Source organism: Oncorhynchus mykiss, chromosome 1 (assembly GCF_057628025.1).
Source record: "Oncorhynchus mykiss isolate SJ-2025 chromosome 1, ASM5762802v1, whole genome shotgun sequence".
NCBI lineage: Eukaryota > Metazoa > Chordata > Actinopteri > Salmoniformes > Salmonidae > Oncorhynchus > Oncorhynchus mykiss.
This window is the reverse complement of record NC_143022.1, coordinates 16421379-16442396: the sequence shown is the minus strand read 5'-3', so window position 1 is coordinate 16442396 and position 21018 is coordinate 16421379. Positions and strand designations below refer to the sequence as shown.

The 21018-nt window shown below is 40.0% G+C and overlaps 2 protein-coding genes across 3 annotated transcripts; both read right to left on the bottom strand.

The window, feature by feature from the left end:
- Positions 1-469: 469 nt before the first annotated feature.
- LOC149985417 (ELAV-like protein 1) lies at positions 470-6679 on the bottom strand. Of its 2 annotated transcripts, none has more exons than XM_090187238.1 (7): positions 6510-6679; positions 5696-5755; positions 5431-5508; positions 5084-5258; positions 3211-3364; positions 2780-3005; positions 470-1774 (listed from the first exon to the last, which is right to left on the bottom strand). In XM_090187238.1, the coding sequence occupies exons 5-7, from the start codon at positions 3290-3292 to the stop codon at positions 1447-1449; spliced, it is 636 nt and encodes a 211-aa protein (XP_090043364.1). In that variant the 5' UTR covers positions 3293-3364; positions 5084-5258; positions 5431-5508; positions 5696-5755; positions 6510-6679; the 3' UTR covers positions 470-1446. The 2 variants fall into 2 exon arrangements, with proteins under 2 accessions (XP_090043364.1, XP_090043432.1); XM_090187306.1 differs by having other exon boundaries at positions 5060-5258; positions 6510-6646.
- elav1 (ELAV-like protein 1) lies at positions 4517-6634 on the bottom strand. The gene is given in 5 exon segments (NM_001160664.2): positions 4517-4948; positions 5060-5258; positions 5431-5508; positions 5696-5755; positions 6510-6634. Coding segments are annotated over 4 exon segments (381 nt in total). The 5' UTR covers positions 5732-5755; positions 6510-6634; the 3' UTR covers positions 4517-4880.
- Positions 6680-21018: the final 14339 nt, after the last annotated feature.

The window sequence follows — 21018 nt, the reverse complement described above, 5'->3', positions numbered from 1 at the left end:
AAGAATAGTGGTCACATAAACATATACCTGCCATTCCAGTTGTCAGAAAATCGGTTTTGCTCATTGGGACAGTGCACGACACCTCGGCTCTTTCAAGAAGTGTGTCACACCTGTCAAACCCACTGGCCACGCATGGGTCTGCAAAGCTTGGGCAGGCGAGGTGAGACAAAAAAATAAATAATTGTAGGACAGAGGGCACATCCCTCTAAACTGTGAGCCCCACTTTCCAGTACCCCGTGTGCCCTCATGAGAACAATGGTATGCAAGTAACCCCATACATAAACCTCCAGTAACTTGCTTTGGTTAAATTTAACTATGCAGGACATGCCCAGGCAGGAATTTCAAATTCAAATCACGCATAAAAAAACAAATTAGGCTAATTATGGAGACATACAGAGACCAAGTTGGAATGGTATTTAGTCATGTTTATGAAACGGCAACTTCCAAATGCAATGAACCAAACTAAAAGCCAAGTTAAACTTTTATTAAAAAACTGGAACAAACCAAAACTTCCACCAAATACAGTTTAATGGCAAAAGTAAATCAAACAATCATGGAAAACAAGTTGCCGTTGAAAGGCAGTTTCAAAAAAAGAAAAGATCACTTGAAAACAGAAAAGCATACAACTGGTTAAAGCTTGAATAACTTTATCAAAATTACAGCTCACAGAATATTATCTTCCGACCAACTGAATCATTTAAATCTTCCCTTTAGTTTGTATCACAATTCAGATGTTATGGTTTAATGTCTGAGGGCATGTATAAATAGAGGAATGGGGAAAACACATGTATCAGTCCTTTTTCCCCTTAGATCCCCAATTACACAGCAATATTTTTTTGTAATCAAATGCATTGCCAGCACATGAACACTTCCACATCTAAAAGGGCATGCTTTATCTAATAGTCTGTGTAGATTTAGAACAGGACTTGTGCATGTTCAAAATTACATTGTTTCTTAGAACAGGAGTGTAGAAAGACTGGAGGGTCTATTGGGAATCAAGGCCTAGCTTTACGCCCTGATCATGATAAAATGACCATTAAAAAAAAGAGAAATGGCAAGCATGTATTAAGCAGAGCATTAAACATGGCAGGAATTTGCATTGTCACCCTCAACCATGTATGTGGCACACTTGAAGTAAACCAACATAACCCACAGATCATTAAAACATTCAAGAATTGGTCAACAAACTTCCTGTACACTACTGAACACCCCCCCCCCCCCCCAGCAAAAAACAAACAAACTATGGAACAGGTTATTTTTTGTCACAGCAAGAAGTCTACTTTTCTACTGGCTAAGATAAAGATCTAAGCGACAGTATAGAAATTAAATTACAAGAACCAAGGAGATAGATTATCTCCTTCCAAGAACAAATGTGTAGCCTTCCCAATAAATTGTTTAACCCCCCCAGTAAGAATGGAAAACAAGCACCCCTTCACCCTTTCCAGTTTACTTGTGACCCCCCTTGCTGGTTTTGAAGGAAACCTGCAGGACCTTGTCTCCAATGCGGTAACCGTTGAGGCTGGCGATGGCCATGGCGGCCTCCTCATAGTTGGTCATGGTGACGAAGCCGAAGCCTTTGCACTTGTTGGTGTTGAAGTCTCGGATGACCTTGACGTTGGTGACGGCTCCAAACGGCCCGAACATCTGCCACAGGATGCCCTCGTCAGCGTCCTGGCCCAGGTTGTAGATGAAGATACACCAGCCAGCCGTGGAGTTCCCCTGAGCGCTAACCGTAGACATGCCGCTCATGTGGTCCACACTCATTGGAGAGAACCTGCCAGTGGCACAGAATGAGGGTTCTTCAAATGCAACTCCATAGATGCCCGTTTAAAATAACCTAAAAACATAAGTTGCAGGCCTGTTGTCCAAGGAAATATCTGACCAAAGTACTAAAAGAGACTATAAAAATAACTAATAATTCAGGGGTCTTTGGGATTCTAGTCTTGACTCCCCAGGATCACAAAATACCCTTGTTTAACAACAGGGCACTAGTGCAGAGGGATTAGTGCTTTTCTAGGTTGGTTTGATTTAACATTTTTGGAAACGTTAATTGAACTATAAAATCAAAACGTCAGCTTTTTAATGGAAATTCCCCAAATAGTGAACATTGAATTACCAAAACATTGAAAATATTCCATTGTCTGTCAGGTCTACATTGGGTAGCCCAGACTTCAATAGAAAAGGAAATTACGCCGGGAAAAAGACGCAATATTTCAGTTGTGTACATCACTTAGTTTTCATTTGATTACTATTATTGATCTTTCCTTAAAGTCACCATCTCAGCTCACGCAGTATCAGCCAAACATTCTCTGTGCTCCCCATACAGCCCATTTAGTTAGGCTAGCCGCAGAGCTATCTGACAAAATAAGTTGACTAATTTGTCAAAGATGGCAAGGCTTAATTTCACGAACTGTCCCTCTCGTCGTTGTGTACATTCCTTTCTATCGCAGTCTATGCGGTCCGTGTGCATCTAATGTAGCAGGCGGTGCCAAAAAAACAGGTGCAATGGATTATGGTCAATCTAGTTAATTACCACATTTCTGCACTGAACTAGGTTGAATACTTGCTCAATGAAAACTAAAACTCCCGTCAGCCCAGTGTCCAACAGTTACTGATTTCTTTAGAGAAACAGAGTTGGGCTCACAAACAACACATACATTTCAAGTAATTGAACTAACGTCAGTCAGTTAAATAACCAAAAGAAGAAAATAAAAAGTTGGAAGTGCTCAGCACTACCGGTCACTGACATGGATTGTGTGTGTAGAGCAGTCAACCATACCTGAATCTCTGGGCCTGGTGGTGTACTGGACCTCCAAAGCGCCGGCCCTGGTTGTGGTAGAGCTGGTTGATGAGCTGAGAGTTCTTGGCCTGGTTGGGGCTGGCAGCAAATTTCACTGTGATGGGCTCTGAGGCACCAGGGGGTTTCTGCCCGTTCAGGTCTTTGATGGCGTCCTCCGCCTCGGCCCGTTTGTCAAAGCGGATAAAGGCCACACCCCTGGACAGGCCTGAGAAGCAAGGGGATGAAATTGAGAAGTCATTAATGGAATAGGCTGAAGATGCTATTAGACACTGATTTGAAGTCTGTTGAAAATGTACACGCAAATAGTTAGAATTTGTAGAGGGGTAAAGTCTAGGCGAGTGGTATCCTTGGTGCTCATTTAACTGATTATACACAAATATTTCTCATTCAGGCTGTGCCTGCCTACTTACCAGAGGCCTGATCGACCAATACACGCGAGTTGATGATGCGGCCATAGCGTGTGAACATATCCTCCACGTCTTTCTGTGTCATGGTCTTGGGCAGCCCACTAATGTAAAGATTGGCATCCTTAATACCGTCAGAGCTCGGCCTGGCAAAGGACACCTGATGAGGAGACGGCAGGTCAGTTTCCATTGAGTGCAATTTAAAGGAAAAACAATTTAAAAAAAACAACAACTTTGGAATCAATTTGACAATATTACACACATTTGAAAAATAAAATCAGATTCAAAATGCCCAAATATCTCGCATTGAAATTTTCAAGCAAAATAAAAGTACAAAAAACATTCCTATTCTGGTAATTCAGTCACATTGCTGAGCCGCTATTTAAGTAATAAAAGAAAACCCTAATATTAAGTAAAAGGTCTGTTTTAAAAAGTTAAAAAGCTATAAAAGGCAAATAGATGTAATTGCGAAATTATGCAGGGCTTTGATTCGGCACAACGTCACACTCAAGCAATAACCAGTAGTGTTAAATAAAAAAACAAACGTAGTCTGAACAAGATGAATATAGGCTTCAGTATAAATATGTGCCGAAAATAAAACCATGTCAGGTTAACCGCACACGCAAATTGCTTAAATCAAAATCGCCAAAAATGATAAATTATAGAACAAAAAGGTTAATTACATGATTAAGTAAACATGTTACCCAAATACCTTCATATCCTTTTGCAAATAGACACTTTGCAGGAGGGCTCGCCCTCAACTGCCCAGGGACTACTTGAGGAACATATCACATCAGTTGAAACAAGAAAACAAAAACACCTTATTGCACGTTACCTTGATAGTTTTAGACTGTAGTCTCAGCCCATTGAGGGTATTGATAGCCCTTTCTGCATCACTAGCGTTAACATAGTTAACAAATCCGTACCCTAAACTGTGGCCTAGAGAAAAAAAAGGAAAAACAACAAAATAAAATAACAAAAGTTTGTCCATTTCTACAGATTGGATACCAGTCTTCCACGGGAGATATCGGTACACGGCATGCATTTTGGCAAAAACATTTGCAAAAGAAAACATTTTCTGCTAAATATGGCTCAAGAAAAAAAAGAAAAGCTGATCCACATTGAAAAGTCTAAATGAAAATATCTTTCTTCTTAAAATAACAATGATATTAAAACGTTGGCATTCTATCAAACAAAAATAACACTAAATTGAAGGAAAACAATTCTGTTTCCAATAAATATAAAAAATGTGAAACTAAAAAGACAAGAGAAAACGACATAAAATTCCATAATATAGGGTCCACAAAAGAAATGCATTTTAAGATATGTTGTAATCACCAGATCTAATAACACGGAGCAGCCATAACACCCAATGAAATAAGAAAACATCTGCAAAGACCATGAATAGAATTCCCAACGACCACCATTTAAAAAAAGAGACACTAAAGTAAAGTTTAAAGAACAGATTCAACAAGATGTATAGCACAGAAAAACAGGAGTTGAACAACATCCCAAAGAAAAAAAGTCAATCGCTGATCCCAACACTAATCAGCGAGTCTGCAACACACAAAAATAGTCTTAGCATCTAAATACATTTTCATAAGATTGAGGGGGTACACAGGAGTTATATACAAAGTAAAAGACAATTGCGGTAACCAGCAAATACCGCATTGATTTTACAGATTAGTAATCCAGACAGAAAATCTTGGTGAAGTCAAAGAAAAATATTTGATGTCACAGACTTCTGTAGTGGAAAACAAAAGAGCACATGTGCAGACAAACAATGAGAATACCAGGGCATTATTTCTCCTCAAAGTAAGTGAACCGAGGTCAAAAGAAAAGGGGTTGGACTCACTCTGGTTTTTGTGATAGGGATTACCTGCCACTTTATCGCGGATGAGTTTGGCAGACTCCACCTCGCCGATGCTGCTGAAGAGACTCCGCAACTCGTCCTGACTCATGTTCTGGGGCAGGTAATTGACAATAAGGTTGGTTTTGGCATCTTTGGGCTCATCTTCCATGTGTTCGTCGTAACCGTTATCATAAGCGTCTTGCTATAATTTCAGGAGAATGGGTGTAAGTAAGCCGTTATTAAGACATCTAGAACTTTATGAAAGATGACAGTTAACTGGTTCTGTTCTTAGAGAATGCTGCCCATGTCCCAAAAGAACAGAAACAAAACAGAATGCTTCTCAAAATAAAGCCAAAGTTAATCTGTGGATTTACCTTCATGTTAATCGAACCCTTACTGACATGCTGTTGTGATTCCCTATTGTCACCCTGACAACTCTGTACCTCACACACCTGCAAGAGTAAACACTGGGTAATTCACAATCCTCTGCTGCAGACAACAGAGCACTTGACACAATTTAAAAGACCCCCCCCTCCAGTTCTTTCATGTCCATTTCACAATAATACAAACCATCTGTGCAACAGCACAATATATAGCCAACTACGAAATAACTTCAAAACAGTTAATAGAGCGACTCACTTTGAGGTATCTGATGTGTCCCCTTCTGACTGCCATGTTGATGCTTCACAGATGTAGATTCTGAAAATATGGGAGGGGGGGGGCATGTCATTGATTTGGTTTCCTTTGTTGTGTCCTACTGAACACCACGCAAAGGGCTTGATGACTAGGTTTAACGGAATTTATTGAACCAGTGTCATTCATTTGGAATGTGTTCGGTCAAGGACGGGTCTTCTGCCCTCCTGGCTTGATGATACTCAAACTGCCCCCCTCCCCTGGGTTAACGAGTTAGCTCGATAAAATGATCAAATTGCAAGGAGGACCAAAACAATATGAACTATTGTAGCTAATCAACTAACGGTAATGTTAGGTAGCTAAGTGCAGCAATATAGTAACGTCGTTAACTATCTAGCTGGCTATTACAAGCTAATGTTAGCTTACTAGCTAGCAAGCACTAGCAGCGTGGGCGTGACAACTTTGGACAACGCAAGGACTAAATGAACTCGCTAGCCAAATGGCTAGCAAGCTAACGTGAGCTACGAAGCTATCTTTGGTAATAACATTACGTTACATACTTACGCAGTTAGCTAGCTAACATTTTCTAGTAGAATAACGTCTTGAATTGGTCAAGTTATACCACAAATAATTTGGTATTTTGTAGCACAGATATTCTAAACAGTCTTTGGTAGTAGCGTTCGCTAGTTGGTTAACGTTACTACTACTAGGCCGGCTTTCTGGACCGCATGGCACATAGCTAGCCAACGTTACTATCTAACTAACGTTAATCTGCGAACGAATGGAAAGATTGAACACTAAACACATTGGGGAAACGTACCTGCTTTATTGATACTCCTGTGATTAATAATAGGCCAAAAAGGGACCTAGGAAAAAAATCAAAACAAATTAACGGTATCCTGGCTAGCCAGCAATTTTTCTCTTCGTCCAACAAAAGCAAACACTGGTGCTGTTACTAGCATGCGCGGACAGCCGACGTCACAGCTTCTCAACACACTAAACTCCGCCCCCTCCCCAAAGGCGGCAAAGTGTTTTGTTGCAGTTGATTGGGTTTGATGGTTGCCCTTCAAGCTCATTTTATCAACTCCACTAAAGGGTCTGCAAAATACCGAGGTTAAGTTGGTTTTATATTCACACATTCGGACATTCAACAGACATTCGCCAAAAGCCATTTGAAAATGTAAACATCAATAACTCATTCACCGTTTGTCACAGAATCATCAAACAAGATATGATTTATTATATAAATGTCTAGCATACTTTAACAGCCTTTGTTTTGAGTAGAAATTCCATTTGACTTGATAGAAATACATACAATCCATAAAATGCCATTGAAAGCAGTATACATAAATAACCAGTTCACCGTTTGTCACAGAAACATCAAACTAGGTATGAATTTATCTATAAATGACTAGCATACTTTTTTACCTTTGTTTTGAGGAAAAATTCCAGTTTTGATTTGATAGAGGGCATGTAGTCCATCTATAGGGCGTGTGGTAAAAGTTCTAACGAGTCTGTTATACCCTATTAGAAGGTGCCTGGCAGAAAATTCTGCATCTTCAGTCATAATAAATTAGATTACAGAAAGAAACTACGAGATGAAGGGGTCAGGCCTGACTAACAAAGAAGACAGATGGATGGATCAAGAGAACCAAGAGGATCAACATGGGCATTCCAGTGGAGATAAGGAAAACTAAGAGTGACCCACAACATACACTACCATTCAAAAGTTTAGGGTCACTTAAAAAAAAATAATAACATCATATAGATCAGAAATACAGTGTAGACATTGTTAATGTTGTAAATGACTATTTGTAGCTGGAAACGGCTGATTTTTTAATGGAATATCTACATAGGTGTACAGAGGCACATTATCAGCAACCATCACTCCTGTGTTCCAATGGCACGTTGTGTTAGCTAATCCAAGTTTATCCTTTTAAAAGGCTAATTGATCATTAGAAAACCCACATTGCGTTCTCTGATAGTAATAATAGTTCATATGGTGCTCTTTGATGTTCCAGGTTTGTGGCATTTATTAAGAAATAATTTAATATTTACTTCAAGTCAGATGTTTATGTATGAAAGGCATATGTATGCATTGCTTATTATTTAAATTCTTTAAAACAATGTAATTGTTGGAGTTCAGGTGATTGGCGTGATTGGTGGATGACTAGGTGCATTCTTGTAAATATGCTTACTCATGTTTATAGATAGCCTACATTCTGCAATGAGTTAATATGTCAAAAAGTTAGTTCTGAATTGCTTTAATACAGCAGTGCATTCTGACACCGTTAATTGAAATAGATTTCACTTTGTTCATATAGTTGGCAGACATTATAAGAGATTAAATATAGACCTCCACCGGTTGAAAGAGAAGAAGATCTCGTAAAATAAGGATATGTTCCACTCGGGCCCCCCACAATTTGCCCAGCGCAGTCCGGGTTAGGGTTTGGCCGGGGTAGGCCGTCAATTGTAAATAAGAATTTGTTCTTAACTGACTTGCCTAGTTAAATAAAATAAATAAATAATAATATCATCAAGGTAGGTAGATAGCTAGCATCTTTGCAGAAAACTATCTATCTATCATACTATTCATGGCACATTGTAAAGATCTGACTGATACTAGGATAGTATTCTGAACAAGACACAAGACCAAATGCATAAAGAAGCCAACAAATATTAGTTAAATCAAATATGAAACATTATTTGTAAAATGTTCAATATATCTTTCGTTTTGGATCAAGGTAGCTAGTGGTTAGCTAGCTAACAGCAAACGTGTCAGTTAGAGATAACATGCAGGAGTCTGCAGGGATTTGTAGTCTTGCATGATGTCTACTTTGATGCTAATTAGCATTTTAGAATCTGAGAGTAAATAGAGCTGAATATATTTAATAAAGTAATCTTGCCCGCTAGGGAAAGCCTACATGAAACACAGACATTGTTTGAAGTGGTTCTAAAATGAATGGTGACCACTGTGGGGCTCTATTTGTATTTGTCTTTATTATGGATCCCCATTAGCAGCAGCTACTCTTCCTGGGGTCCAGTAAAATTAAGGCAGTTTATACAATTTTAAAAACATACAATATATTAACAGATTTCACAACACCCTGTGTGTCCTCAGGCCCCTACTCCACCACTACCACATATCTACAGTACTAAATCCATGTGTATGTATAGTGCGTATGTTATTATGTGTGTGTGTGTGTGTGTGTGTGTGTGTGTGTGTGTGTGTCTGTGCCAATGTTTGTGATGCTTCACAGTCCCGGCAGTTCCATAAGGTGTTTTTTTTTATCTGTTTTTTTAAAATCTGATTCTACTGCTTACATCAGTTACTTGATGTGGAATAGAGTTCCATGTAGTCATGGCTCTAGGTAGTACTGTGTGCCTCCCATAGTGTCACGAATATTACCGAAGGTGGCTCCCCTTCTTGTTCGGGTGGCGGTCGTCGTCGCCGGTCTACTAGCTGCCACCGATCCTTTGTTCTGTGTTCGTTTGGTTTTGTCTAATTGGTTTCACCTGTTCCTTGTTTGGTTGTTAGGGTGGGGTTATTTAAGTTTGTTTAGCCCGCTTCTGTTTGTGCGGGCTTGTTCATCTGTATGTGTTAGAGTGGTTAGTGTTTTGTTGGGTTTCTCGCTGTCCTTGTATTTCACGATAGGGTACTATTTTGTTTTGTAGTTATACCTGTGTTGGGTATACTATTTTGTTCCTGTGATTTTTTTTGGGGGGACATTAAAGCGTGTTTTTTCCAGCATCCTTTGCTCTCTGCGCCTGACTCCACACCCATTCACTCATTGAGCGTTACACATAGTCTGTTCTGGACTTGGGGACTGTGAAGAGACGTCTTGTGGGGTATGCATGGGTGTCCGAGCTGTGTGCCAGTAGTTTAGAAAAACAGCTCGGTGCATTCAACATGTCTCATACCTCTCATAAATAAATAAAAGCAGTGATGAAGTTAATCTCTCTTCCACTTTCAGTCAGGAGAGATTTACATGCATATTACTAATATTAGCTCTCTGTATGCATCCAAGGGCCAGCGGTGCTGCCCTGTTCTGAGCCAATTGCAATTTTCCTAAGTCCTTTTATGTGGCACCTGACCACACGACTGAACAGTAGTCAAGGTACGACAAAACTAGGGCCTGTAGGACCTGCCTTGTTGATAGTGTTAAGACAGCGTCACTTTATTATAGACTTCTCCCCATCTTACCCACTACTGCATCAATATGTTTTGACCATGACAATTTACAATCTAGGGTTACTCCAAGCAGTTTAGTCTTCTCAATTTGTTCAATTTCCACATTTATTACAAGATTTAGTTGATTTAGTGAGTGTTTTTGTTCCACATACAATGCTTTTAGTTTTAGAAATATTTAGGGCTAACTTATTCCTTGCCACCCACTCTGAAACTAACTGCAGCTCTTTGTTGTGTGGAGTCATTTCAGTCGCTGTAGCTGACATGTATAGTGTTGAGTCATCCGCATACATAGACACTCTGGCTTTACTCAAAGTCAGTGGCATGTCATTAGTAAACATTGATAAAAGTAAGGGGCCTAAACAGCTACCCTGGGGAATTCCTGATTCTAACTGGATTATATTTGAGAGGCTTCCATTAAAGAACACCCTCTGTGTTCTGTTAGACAAGTAACTCTTTATTCACATTATAGAAAGGGGTGTGAAGCCATAAGACATGTTTTTCCAGCGGCAGACTATGATCGATAATAGGGCTGGGCGATATGACGATATATATATCGTCTGACGATAGAAAAACGTCTATCGTTTCATATTATGCTCTATCATTTATTTAATTGTGTCGCAAATCACACTATTTACGGCAATATTTTTTGTCAATTGGACGACGCTTTGCGTTCTTCCACACGGGAAATTTGCAACACAAACAAACATGGAGAGTGAACGTGACACAGAGCACGGAGACACGGAGCTCGTGCTTTGAATGTTTTAAAGGCAATATGCCTAAAACTTCACATCTCATAAGAAGAATTTTAGGCATATGCACCTGGTGCTCTTATGTTTTAAATCTTTATTTAACTATTTTTTTTGCAGCAGGCTTCTTGACTTTAGGCTCCTTAGCTGCAGCAGGCTTCTTGACTTTAGGCTCCTTAGCTGCAGCAGGCTTCTTGACTTTAGGCTCCTTAGCTGCAGCAGGCTTCTTGACTTTAGGCTCCTTAGCTGCAGCAGGCTTCTTGACTTTAGGCTCCTTAGCTGCAGCAGGCTTCTTGACTTTAGGCTCCTTAGCTGCAGCAGGCTTCTTGACTTTAGGCTCCTTAGCTGCAGTAGGCTTCTTGACTTTAGGCTCCTTAGCTGCAGTAGGATTCTTGACTTTAGGCTCCTTAGCTGCAGTAGGATTCTTGACTTTAGGCTCCTTAGCTGCAGCAGGCTTCTTGACTTTAGGCTCCTTAGCTGCAGTAGGATTCTTGACTTTAGGCTCCTTAGCTGCAGTAGGATTCTTGACTTTAGGCTCCTTAGCTGCAGTAGGATTCTTGACTTTAGGCTCCTTAGCTGCAGCAGGCTTCTTGACTTTAGGCTCCTTAGCTGCAGTAGGATTCTTGACTTTAGGCTCCTTAGCTGCAGCAGGCTTCTTGGGTACAGGTGCCTTGGGTGCGGTCTTCATGTTTTTCTCAAGGTGGTCCTCAATTTTGGGCCTCTTGGCGTTATTTACAGTGCTTCCAACAGTCCCAATTCCAATGCTTTCAGCCTTCCTCTTCAGGTTTGGGTGGGCTTGGTGAATAGGCATAGCTGGAGGCATAACAGGTGAAACAGTTACATCACAACATAAGTAATGAGATCACATTATAAATGTGTTTGGTTATGAACAGTGGAAAGCGTAATTTGACAATTCTCCATGTAAAATCTTAGAATTACAAATGGCACCCACTTACTGTAGTGTAGTTTTTATTTCATTTGCCATTCTTTCAGCACCCATGACACGAGACGATGCTGGAGGAGAACCTTGACATGGAGGCATCCTTGAGGAGGATCCTTTTGATGGAAATATCAAAGAGAAAATACTAATGTAATAATGGTGCCTGCAACCATTTCACTGCAACATCCTGTTCCGTTTACTTTGTTTGTTGAACATAGAACATCATTGTCTGTAGTACGATCACATTTGTTGTGTGCAATTAATAAGATCTTGGCATTAAACACACACACACACACATTCTGAAATTGCATTTTTGTCCCCCCCAGTTTTATCATTGGAATGTGATACAAAGCGAGGCAGCGGTGTGCTTCAGGACCATGCGGATGCCTCTGAGCGGTCGGGTAGGCTGTTTGGAGGGCTTCTCCAACGACGGGGGTAAAAACACACACACACACACACACACACACACACACACAAAAGGTATGTCCCCCCCACTTCTAAAAACAAAGTTGCACCCCGAACAAAATAGCAAATTATTGTGCATTTTGTAAATATTATGATATACCAACAGAATTTACTGAGCATTATACAGTGTTTGATAAAGTAGATCATGTTTTTTTATCACATTTTTTGTATAAACAGTGCTATATCAATGTAAACAGGGCTATTCTATTTGAAATTGAGCTGGTCTGGGAGAAGTGAAATGGGTAAGTAGTACTGACCTTGTGCCCTTTGGCTTGTGAGGACATGTGCCGGTGTGTTCAATATCTGGCTGGAGGGGTCTAGATTATGCCATGTGGTTAACATCATCTTGCAAGCAGCATCACCTTTACTAATCACCATATCAATAAGAGAACGTGCCTTGTCGGCCCTCTCAGGGTTTTTTTGTATCACCTCTTCTGCCTCCAACTTGTTGATAAATCTTCTGCCTTCATGTGGATGCTGAAGTCTGTCTAGTAGAGCCTTGATATTAGCCTCTGTCACCAGGCTGACAAACTGCTCCCGGACATCATTCAATTGATTGACTATCCAGACAGAAGAGCACAATGAAAATAAGAAGATACAAGTTTCAGTCTGTTGCTTCAATTCCATCAAGATATGAATTGCATTCCTGCCAATACAAGGAGTGTGGTGAACCCTTATCTGTAATAAACCTGATCTGAAGACATCTGACGTGTTCTTGCCGGACAGACCTGTGGCAGCTGTACCGTATCCACTGGCACCTATAGCTCTCTACTAGTACCAGTTCTACATGGTCCTCCCTGATCAGCCTTTAGTATTTTTCAGTAGGCATTAAATAATGACAATTTACTATTGACTGACAGCGAGTCGATGTAGTCGGAGGTGCAGTTTGTCGTTGCGCAACTCCATCATAGGTTGTGGAGTTGAGTTTTTGGCTAGTGATTACTCTTGACTGGTAGAAATGAAAGTGAAATTGAAATTCTGTCCTCAAAGTTAAGACATTCTCTCATATCAAAAACGTTCAGCAAAACGTATCTTTATAAGGCACATTTATACAGTACTTACCAGCCATTTGGTTTCAGAAGATTGAGATATTGTTCTGACTGTAGGTAAACTGGGTGGGTGTCGGTTGGGGTTTCGAAAAGGAAGTTGAAGTTGTGGGTGTGTCTTCTTCTTCTATGATGTAATGGCGGTCCGCAAACCAACATTAAAGGTGCATTCCGCCAGCTACTGTGCTGGAGTGTAAATTAATTAATATAAATAATATCTTGCTGCAGCTAAGGAGCCTAAAGTCTACAATTTCATTCCCTTCTACACCCGAATGTGCTGCGACCCAGCAGAATCTCACTCAATTCTCCATAATAACATTAATACCTCCAATAGTAGGTCACTCTTATTAGATTTACCAGATGACAAACTACTCAATACAGACAGAGAATCTGAGCATACTATAATTCTAACAGGTTGTACGTCCTCCACCTGTCACACCCTGATCTGTTTCACCTGTCCTTGTGTTCATCTCCACCCCCCTCTAGGTGTCGCCCATCTTCCCCATTATCCCCTGGGTACTTATACCTGTGTTCTCTGTTGCCAGTTCATCTTGTTTGACAAGTTAACCAGCGGTTTTCTCAGCTCCTGCTTTCCCCCAGTCTCTCTCTTTTTTTCCCCCCTTGCCTGTCCTGACTCTGAGCCCGCCTGCCTGACCACTTTGCCTGAGCCTGCCTACCATCCTGTACCTTAGTCTCTACTCTGGATTACCGACCTCTGCCTGACCTGAGCCTGCCTGCCGTCCTGGACCTTTGCCCCACTACTCTGGATTATCGACCCCTGCCTGCCTTGACCTGTCATTTGCTTGCCCCTGTTGCTGTAATACACATTGTTACTTCAACAAAGTCTGCATTTTGGTCTTACCTGAAACGCGATAGCCCCCACTGGAGAGCAACTATTGTCGGCAACAGTTCAACTGAGTATACTGACAGTTCATCTATTAGTCTTCTACATATGCGCACATCAAATTTGGGAACTTAAAACGCCTGCTGCTGTGTGCCCACTATCTGGGCTTAGATCCATCTGTGAAAAGCGGTAAAAAAGCATCAACCAGTTTTTCTATATCACTGACTACTGACCATTCTTTCCTTTCCTCTACCCAGGATAGATCAACAATGAGATCTGGGAGTAGCCATGGAGGAACATACCCTATGACCACAGACTGGCCAACCTCCAACTCCCTCAAACCACTTTCATCAGCAAGCTTTCCAACTGTCCAACCAAAACCACTGCCTTGTCTACTAGTATATTCCCAACAGTCATCTAGAACAGTATTTATTTGTTATTTAACCTTTATTTAACTAGGTAAGTCAGTTAAGGACAAATTCTTATTTTACAATGACAGCCTACCCCGGCCAAACCCTCCCCTAACCTGGACGGCGCTGGACCAATTGTGCGCCGCTGTATGGTAGCAGTGGGATGCTCAACCTCACAGCCTTTCAACCTACCATTTTCTTTACGCTGTATATCCAAAGGCATCTCACCAGGATTGTCAACTCCATAGGCATCAGATAAAATGGATCCTATTTTATCTCGAAAAGAGCAAATAAATAAGGAGGACAAAACCCAGTTATATAATCTCCCACCAATACCAAGTCTTTCCATCTTAATCAGTAGGCCTTCTCTCCCCATAGTGTCATAGGCCTTTTCAATGTCAAAGACAGTAGCCATTACTAGGCTGTCATTGTAAATAAGAATTTGTTCTTAACTGACTTGCCTACTTAAATAAATAAAAAATAAACCTCTATGTTCCAGAAAATATGACATATGACAAAATATGATCTATTGTCTATCATCTTTTCCATCAGTATACACAAGTTAGAGGTCAGTTCTATTGGTCTGTAACTATCAGCACACAAAGGGTCCTTACCAGGCTTTACAAAAGGTAATATTACTGCACATTTCCAACCAGAAGGTATAACCATCTCACTCCAAATCTTATTAAATAATCCCAGGAGAACATGCATGAGGTAGATGCTTAAACATTACATAGCACAATTGATGGGGCTGTATATCCACAGCCAATTAAGGCTGAATGCATCTCATGTATGGTAAAAACAGCATCCAAAGAAGTCAAGTGTTCCTTTTTCTTATACACATTAACATGAGCATTTAAAATCTCACACCTGCATTGCTTACATACTTCATCCAAAATAACCCCACTATGTACCCTAGCAAATGTCTTTGCCAACAAGTCAGCTTTTTCTATATCAGTTACGGACATTTTTTTAACACACAACCAAAACTGGAATTTGAGTGGACTTGCTTCTTCTAGTCATCTTCTTCAGCATAGACCATGCACCCCACAGCTCAGTACCCCTGCCTATTGTAGAGCAGAATTGTCTCCATGCATTTCTCTTAATGACCATTTGTAGGGATTTTGAGGTGACCGTATTACCGCCAGTGTGGCGGTAATACGGTCACAAGTCATGAAGGCAGTCAAATTCCACTTGACCGCTTAGTCACGGTAATTAGGCTTCTCCAAGCTCTGATGCTGCTGATGGCCATTAGTAGCCTACCAAACTTGCTAACTGCCTGGTACTCAGAACTCTATTGTCTCTCTAATCACTCTGACATCAATGAAAATCTAATCCAAAATCTAATCAAACAGTTCATGAGAGCCCATGAGCTCATGTTGGCAACATTTCTATAGGCTATGCAATTGTGCAAGAAAACAGAGTGATGGCCTCTATTAAAAAGAGGAGGATCCCATCAGCTTTCTATAGGCTAGGCCTACTATATATATATATATATATATATATATTTCTCAACTCTCCTAATATTAAGCACATTGCAAAGATTTTTAGGGTGCATTACGACCACACAAAGGGGATGCCGGCGTGAAATTTGAGGCATTATTAAGTGTTGTCAGATTGTGAATGAAAGACTGATGAAGTGTTTACAGCCTGCACAAAAAACAAAGAAGAGGTCATGCCGTTCGTGCGACTTTTTCCAAATCATCATTAGTTGCATCATGCAGCCTTACAATGTATTAAACATCAAAACATATAGCTCGACATTTGTAGAACAACTAAAGTTACATTAATAACTCTAAATGAATCATATAGGAGTAACTATTTCTTTGTTAACCGCTCAACACAGAATAGCCTCATGTGCACACTCCCTCAAATCGTTTGGAGAAAATATCCTTTCGATTTTATTCAGCTTTGTTCAATTGTATTCTTCATACTATAAAATCTTGTCCGCTAAATGAACTAGTGTAGCCCACAGCCATTTGGCATAGCCACATAAGGACCTCACATAAGGACAACTCAGAGTATTCTATTCTGTTCTTCTGAAATACACTACATTTTCTTCAAATCTTGCTTCTTTAGACCCGTCTAAAATAAATAATGGATTTATTGTGAAGGTGTAGGCTATATTAAATGGATTTATTAGAATGTAGATGTTCCAAAGGTCTGCATCAGTGGCTTGTAGGCTATGTGTGGAAGCCAGGAGATGCTAAACGTGTTTATGTTAAGTAACGGTCAATTACTGTGAGACCGACAGTTGTTTGCTTGACAAACACCAGCTGTCAAAATGTCATGACCACCACAGCCCTATTTCCAGCACAGTGAATTATGGAGGAAAGCAACACAGGCTGATAGATTAATTGGATGGAGAAAGCTCCTACGGGCGTAGGAATATAACTCCTGAGAATCTAGTTAATTTCCAAGGTTTCCAAAGAGCTTTAGTACATTTCTTTGGAAATCAACTATATTCTCAGGAGTCATATTCCTACGCAGCACTCTGTAAGCCCTATTTCTTTCTTGAATAGCCACAGTGTACTATTCAGTCCACCAAGGAACCATCTTCCTTTTCTCACCCACTTCACTCACTGGTACATATACATTTGCAGCACTCAAAATCAGAGGCAGCACATACATCAACCAGCCTCTCTAAAGACAACTGTCGAACAAACTTTAAGCAATGATCACCAAACTTTTCCCAGTCTGCAATATGAAAGCCCTCTCTTCTGAATGGTGCCCTATCTAGAATAGTAACATCAAAGATCATGGTATACCAAATCAGGAAATGACCACTTCCAACAGTAGAATCATTCTTTACATTCCATTCACACATAGATACAATATAGTTAGAAGCCAGTGTGAGGTCCAGGCAGGATGTAACCCCTGTAACAACATTAACTGTTGGACCACATACATTGTTAAAACATACTAATGCTCGTTTCCATCACATCTTCCACAGTAGTACCATTAGCATCTTTATGTGTGCTTCCCCATGTGTGTATTAAAGTCACTGCACCATATCTTTATAGAGCACAATTCCCCTGGTATTTCATCAAACATCGCTACAGATAGTTGACGACAAGGGTTGTAAAGATTGTGTAACTTAATATTACTACCGGCACTGTAGATTCCCACCATCACCCATTCATATTCAGATAGGACAGTTATATTACGATATACAAGACCTTCTCTTATGAATGTAGCACAACCACCACCCAGTCCAATTGATCTATCAGATCTGATTGAACAATAACAAGGAATAATAAAATCAAGATGTAGTCTAAGCCATGTTTCTTGAACACATATCACATCAGGTTTGATCTCTAAATCTATTTCACATTTCTTAAACTCCTGACAGTTAGCAATAAGGCTTTTGGCATTCCACTGAAGTATAACAAATACCACAACTCTAATTATCATCATACTGAGACATTCCATCATTGGTATTATTAGGAGTTGTCACGGCTCCTCCTCCTGCAGGCAGAGGAGGGCCGTTAGTGATTGGAGTCATTGGAGTCACCAAGGATCAGAGTATTTAAACTGTCACTAATCACTTCAAATCAAAATAAAAAATGTATTGTATGCTGCTGCATAAATTATGAAATATGCCAGGAAGATATGTATACTGTAGCTAAGAAAGTAATACTAAATGAATGTCTGTTTGTAGCCCATTTTCCTCACCCTAATAATTTGGTCTATTTTTCCTTAATTTCACCTACTGTTGACTTGGTGGTGCACATGTAGCCTACAACCTGTTTTAGAGTAATGTAATCATTGAATATTGTAAGAGTTTTCATTGTCTGCTTATAAGCCCCCTTTATTTATCCTGCGGTTCTGACTTGGTATACAGGGAGAACACTGAAAGAACAGCCCATGTTCTGAATTCTGTCACTGTACATTTCAAGTGCTGAACAAATAGTTATATTGACTACGTCCATCCTACTGTAGCTCACTCATTAATGTTTAGTCGAAATTACGGATGGCCTCTTATCCGCTTGTCGTCCCCATATGCCATAGTTTGTACATCTCAATTGTCAGTAGAAACCACATTTGTTAAGCAAGTCAGCCATATCAGCGATGTTTTTTTGAATGCCAGGTGTAGCAGTGGTACGCTGTTGGGACTGCTGTTGGGACATCTTTATGTAGGCCCTAAAAGTTTGTGGGCACCGTTTGTCACCGTTATAGTGCAATTAATGTGTCGTGTTGTGTAGTGGCTTTGCTGACATGCATCCCAACAATTTTTTTTATTTGTTTGCGCCACCAAGATTTACATGCTAAAATTGCCACTGATGGATTCTACTACGCTTCCTTGTTTCAAGTCGAACCGCATACCACGCTCCTCTTCCTGGTGTGTCTAAGATTTTCACACTTGGTCCCTCTCAGACAACTTTTGTGAAAAAATTTGCTGGTTTTGGATTTTGATTAGCGATTGTCAAGGATGCACAGAAATTCCAAAATATATGTTGAGTTTTGTCATGACACGAATATGTGATCTATAGGCTAAGAGCCTCATAAGCTGTTTATTCGATTGGGTGGTTTGAATAGTGAGAAGACAATAACATATTGGGTGAGAATCAGGTTTGCTTCAGATCCATCGGACTGGGAGTATTAACTTCTGTCCGTATAGTCAATGACCATCCTGCAGTTTCTGCTGGACCCCTGAAAAGACGCAGGCAAGCACGTTTGGTGTTTCTCTCGACTTGGAACAGTCTTTGTGATGCTAATGTAAAAGAGCTTGTGGATCACGTGAATGAAAGTGATGGTAACATTGCTGACAGTGCTTGCACCACAACGGAATAGTTGAGCCAGGTGCAAGTTGGTGTAGCTGTGACGCAACTTCATAAACGCCAGAAACACTTGATCCTCAAATGAAAGCATCTCGTCCCACCACTTAGCAAAGTAGACAACACAGTCCTTGTGACGTTCCAAGTATTCAATAACGATGTTGAACATGTCTTTGTCTGAAAGTCTCGTTTCCATCCTAAGTACTTTATCAGCAGAGTTGGGAAGTAACGGATTACATGTAACACGTTAAATGTAAGGGATTACAAAAAACCTGTAACTGTAATCCGGCTACTTTACCAGCAAAAATATTGTAATCAGATTACAGATACTTTTGAAAAACTAGATTACTTTTAAATTCTAGAAAGGATGTTTATGAAAAAAATATTTGACAGTGCTCTGTTTCCTCAATGACATTCAAATCAGCAAGTTTAAATTTGTTCAACGTGAGCGAGTCTAACCATAAATACACCAAATGTATTTGATGGATCAGGGGAAAAGAGCAGGAATAGGCTTTTGTAGGTACAGTACAAGTTATGTCTTCCAATGGTTTGACTGCTGTCTGCATCCAAAGATTATCCAACTTGAATAAATGCTTGGAGGTCACTTATTATTGATATCTACATAGCACATTGATGTGAATCACACTATTGCTTAGAGAGCAGCGGTTTGATTCACATCAATGTGCTATGTAGATATCAATAAGTGATATCCGTATCGCTGTAGACTACAGCACTGCTGTCCTCCTTACCGCTATTTGCGCCTTACAGATTGTAGTCGTTGTGGATGGTTGTTCACAAATGTAAATGTGTATTCCAACGCAATAATGGTTGAATTCAATAAGTTTAAGCTACCTATCAATCATTGTTTTTTAAACCAGTGGACAGCCATAGTGCGGATCCCAGCCTATGGAATAAAAGTGGGGCTTTTATTGCTCAATCTAATTCATGCTGATAAAAAATAAATGTTATCCATAGGCCTAATGGACACATGCGCAAACTCGCACACTTTTGATAGGCAGGGGGCAATCTGTAGTTGCTACATCCATTTTTGTATGACGGCCTAAGAACGCTGGTTAACTGCCTTGTCAGCTCGGGGATTCGATTGATTGGGAGTCCCATAGGGCGGTGCACAATTGGCCCAGCGTGGTCCGGATTTGGCCAGTGTAGGCCATCATTGTAAATAAGAATTTGTTCTTAACCGTCTTGCATAGTTAAATAAAGGTTACATTTTTTTAAGTCAAATAGTAATGTTATTCCTTTCCATATCCTGTTTCTCTCTCTCGTTGACCCAACTAGTATGCAATCAACGTTTTGATTTAGGATAAAAAGGTTTCCCTTGTCCAACGTTTGAATTACAGTTCACAATGTTTTTCACAACATTTTCAAATTGCCATTCTTAAAGCATTTTACAATGTTGTAGAAGGTTGTGGTATCGTACTAGATTGTGTATGCTCCTGTCCTGAAAGTCATTCAATAAATAATAAATCAGTTTCATTTCATGTGTATGTTCAGCACTAAAGAGTCAAGACTAAAGTCTACTGCAATCTAGCCTAATAAAAAGCACTAGCTGGTAGTAGTGTAGCATTGCGTGGCCGATCTTTGGGACAAGTAAGAGTTGTGATTGTAAGCATAGAGTTGTGTTCTATTGAATTCTGTGATTGAGGTCCTCTCTCGCTCCTCATTTCTGTAACTCTCTCATGCAGGCTACAGTATGTAATTTAGGAGAACAGTATTTATGACACGAGTTAATGCAAATAACCTTCATTCAGTTATGAGAGTGGCTGGAGACTGGTGTAACTTAGAAATATGAGGAATCATTGTCATGAATATAAGATTTTTTTTGTAATACCATTTATGAGTATTTCAACCATAACATAGCATACAACATTCAATGGTATAATTAAACAC

What these genes read in the sequence shown, in the direction of transcription:
- LOC149985417 (XM_090187238.1), bottom strand. Translation starts at nt 3,292, where the DNA reads ATGACACAGAAAGACGTGGAGGATATGTTCACACGCTATGGCCGCATC. An exon ending in ATTGGTCGATCAGGCCTCTG is followed by an intron (nt 3,006 to 3,210) that starts GTAAGTAGGCAG and finishes CTTGCTTCTCAG; the next exon opens with GCCTGTCCAGGGGTGTGGCC. An exon ending in CACCAGGCCCAGAGATTCAG is followed by an intron (nt 1,775 to 2,779) that starts GTATGGTTGACT and finishes TGCCACTGGCAG; the next exon opens with GTTCTCTCCAATGAGTGTGG.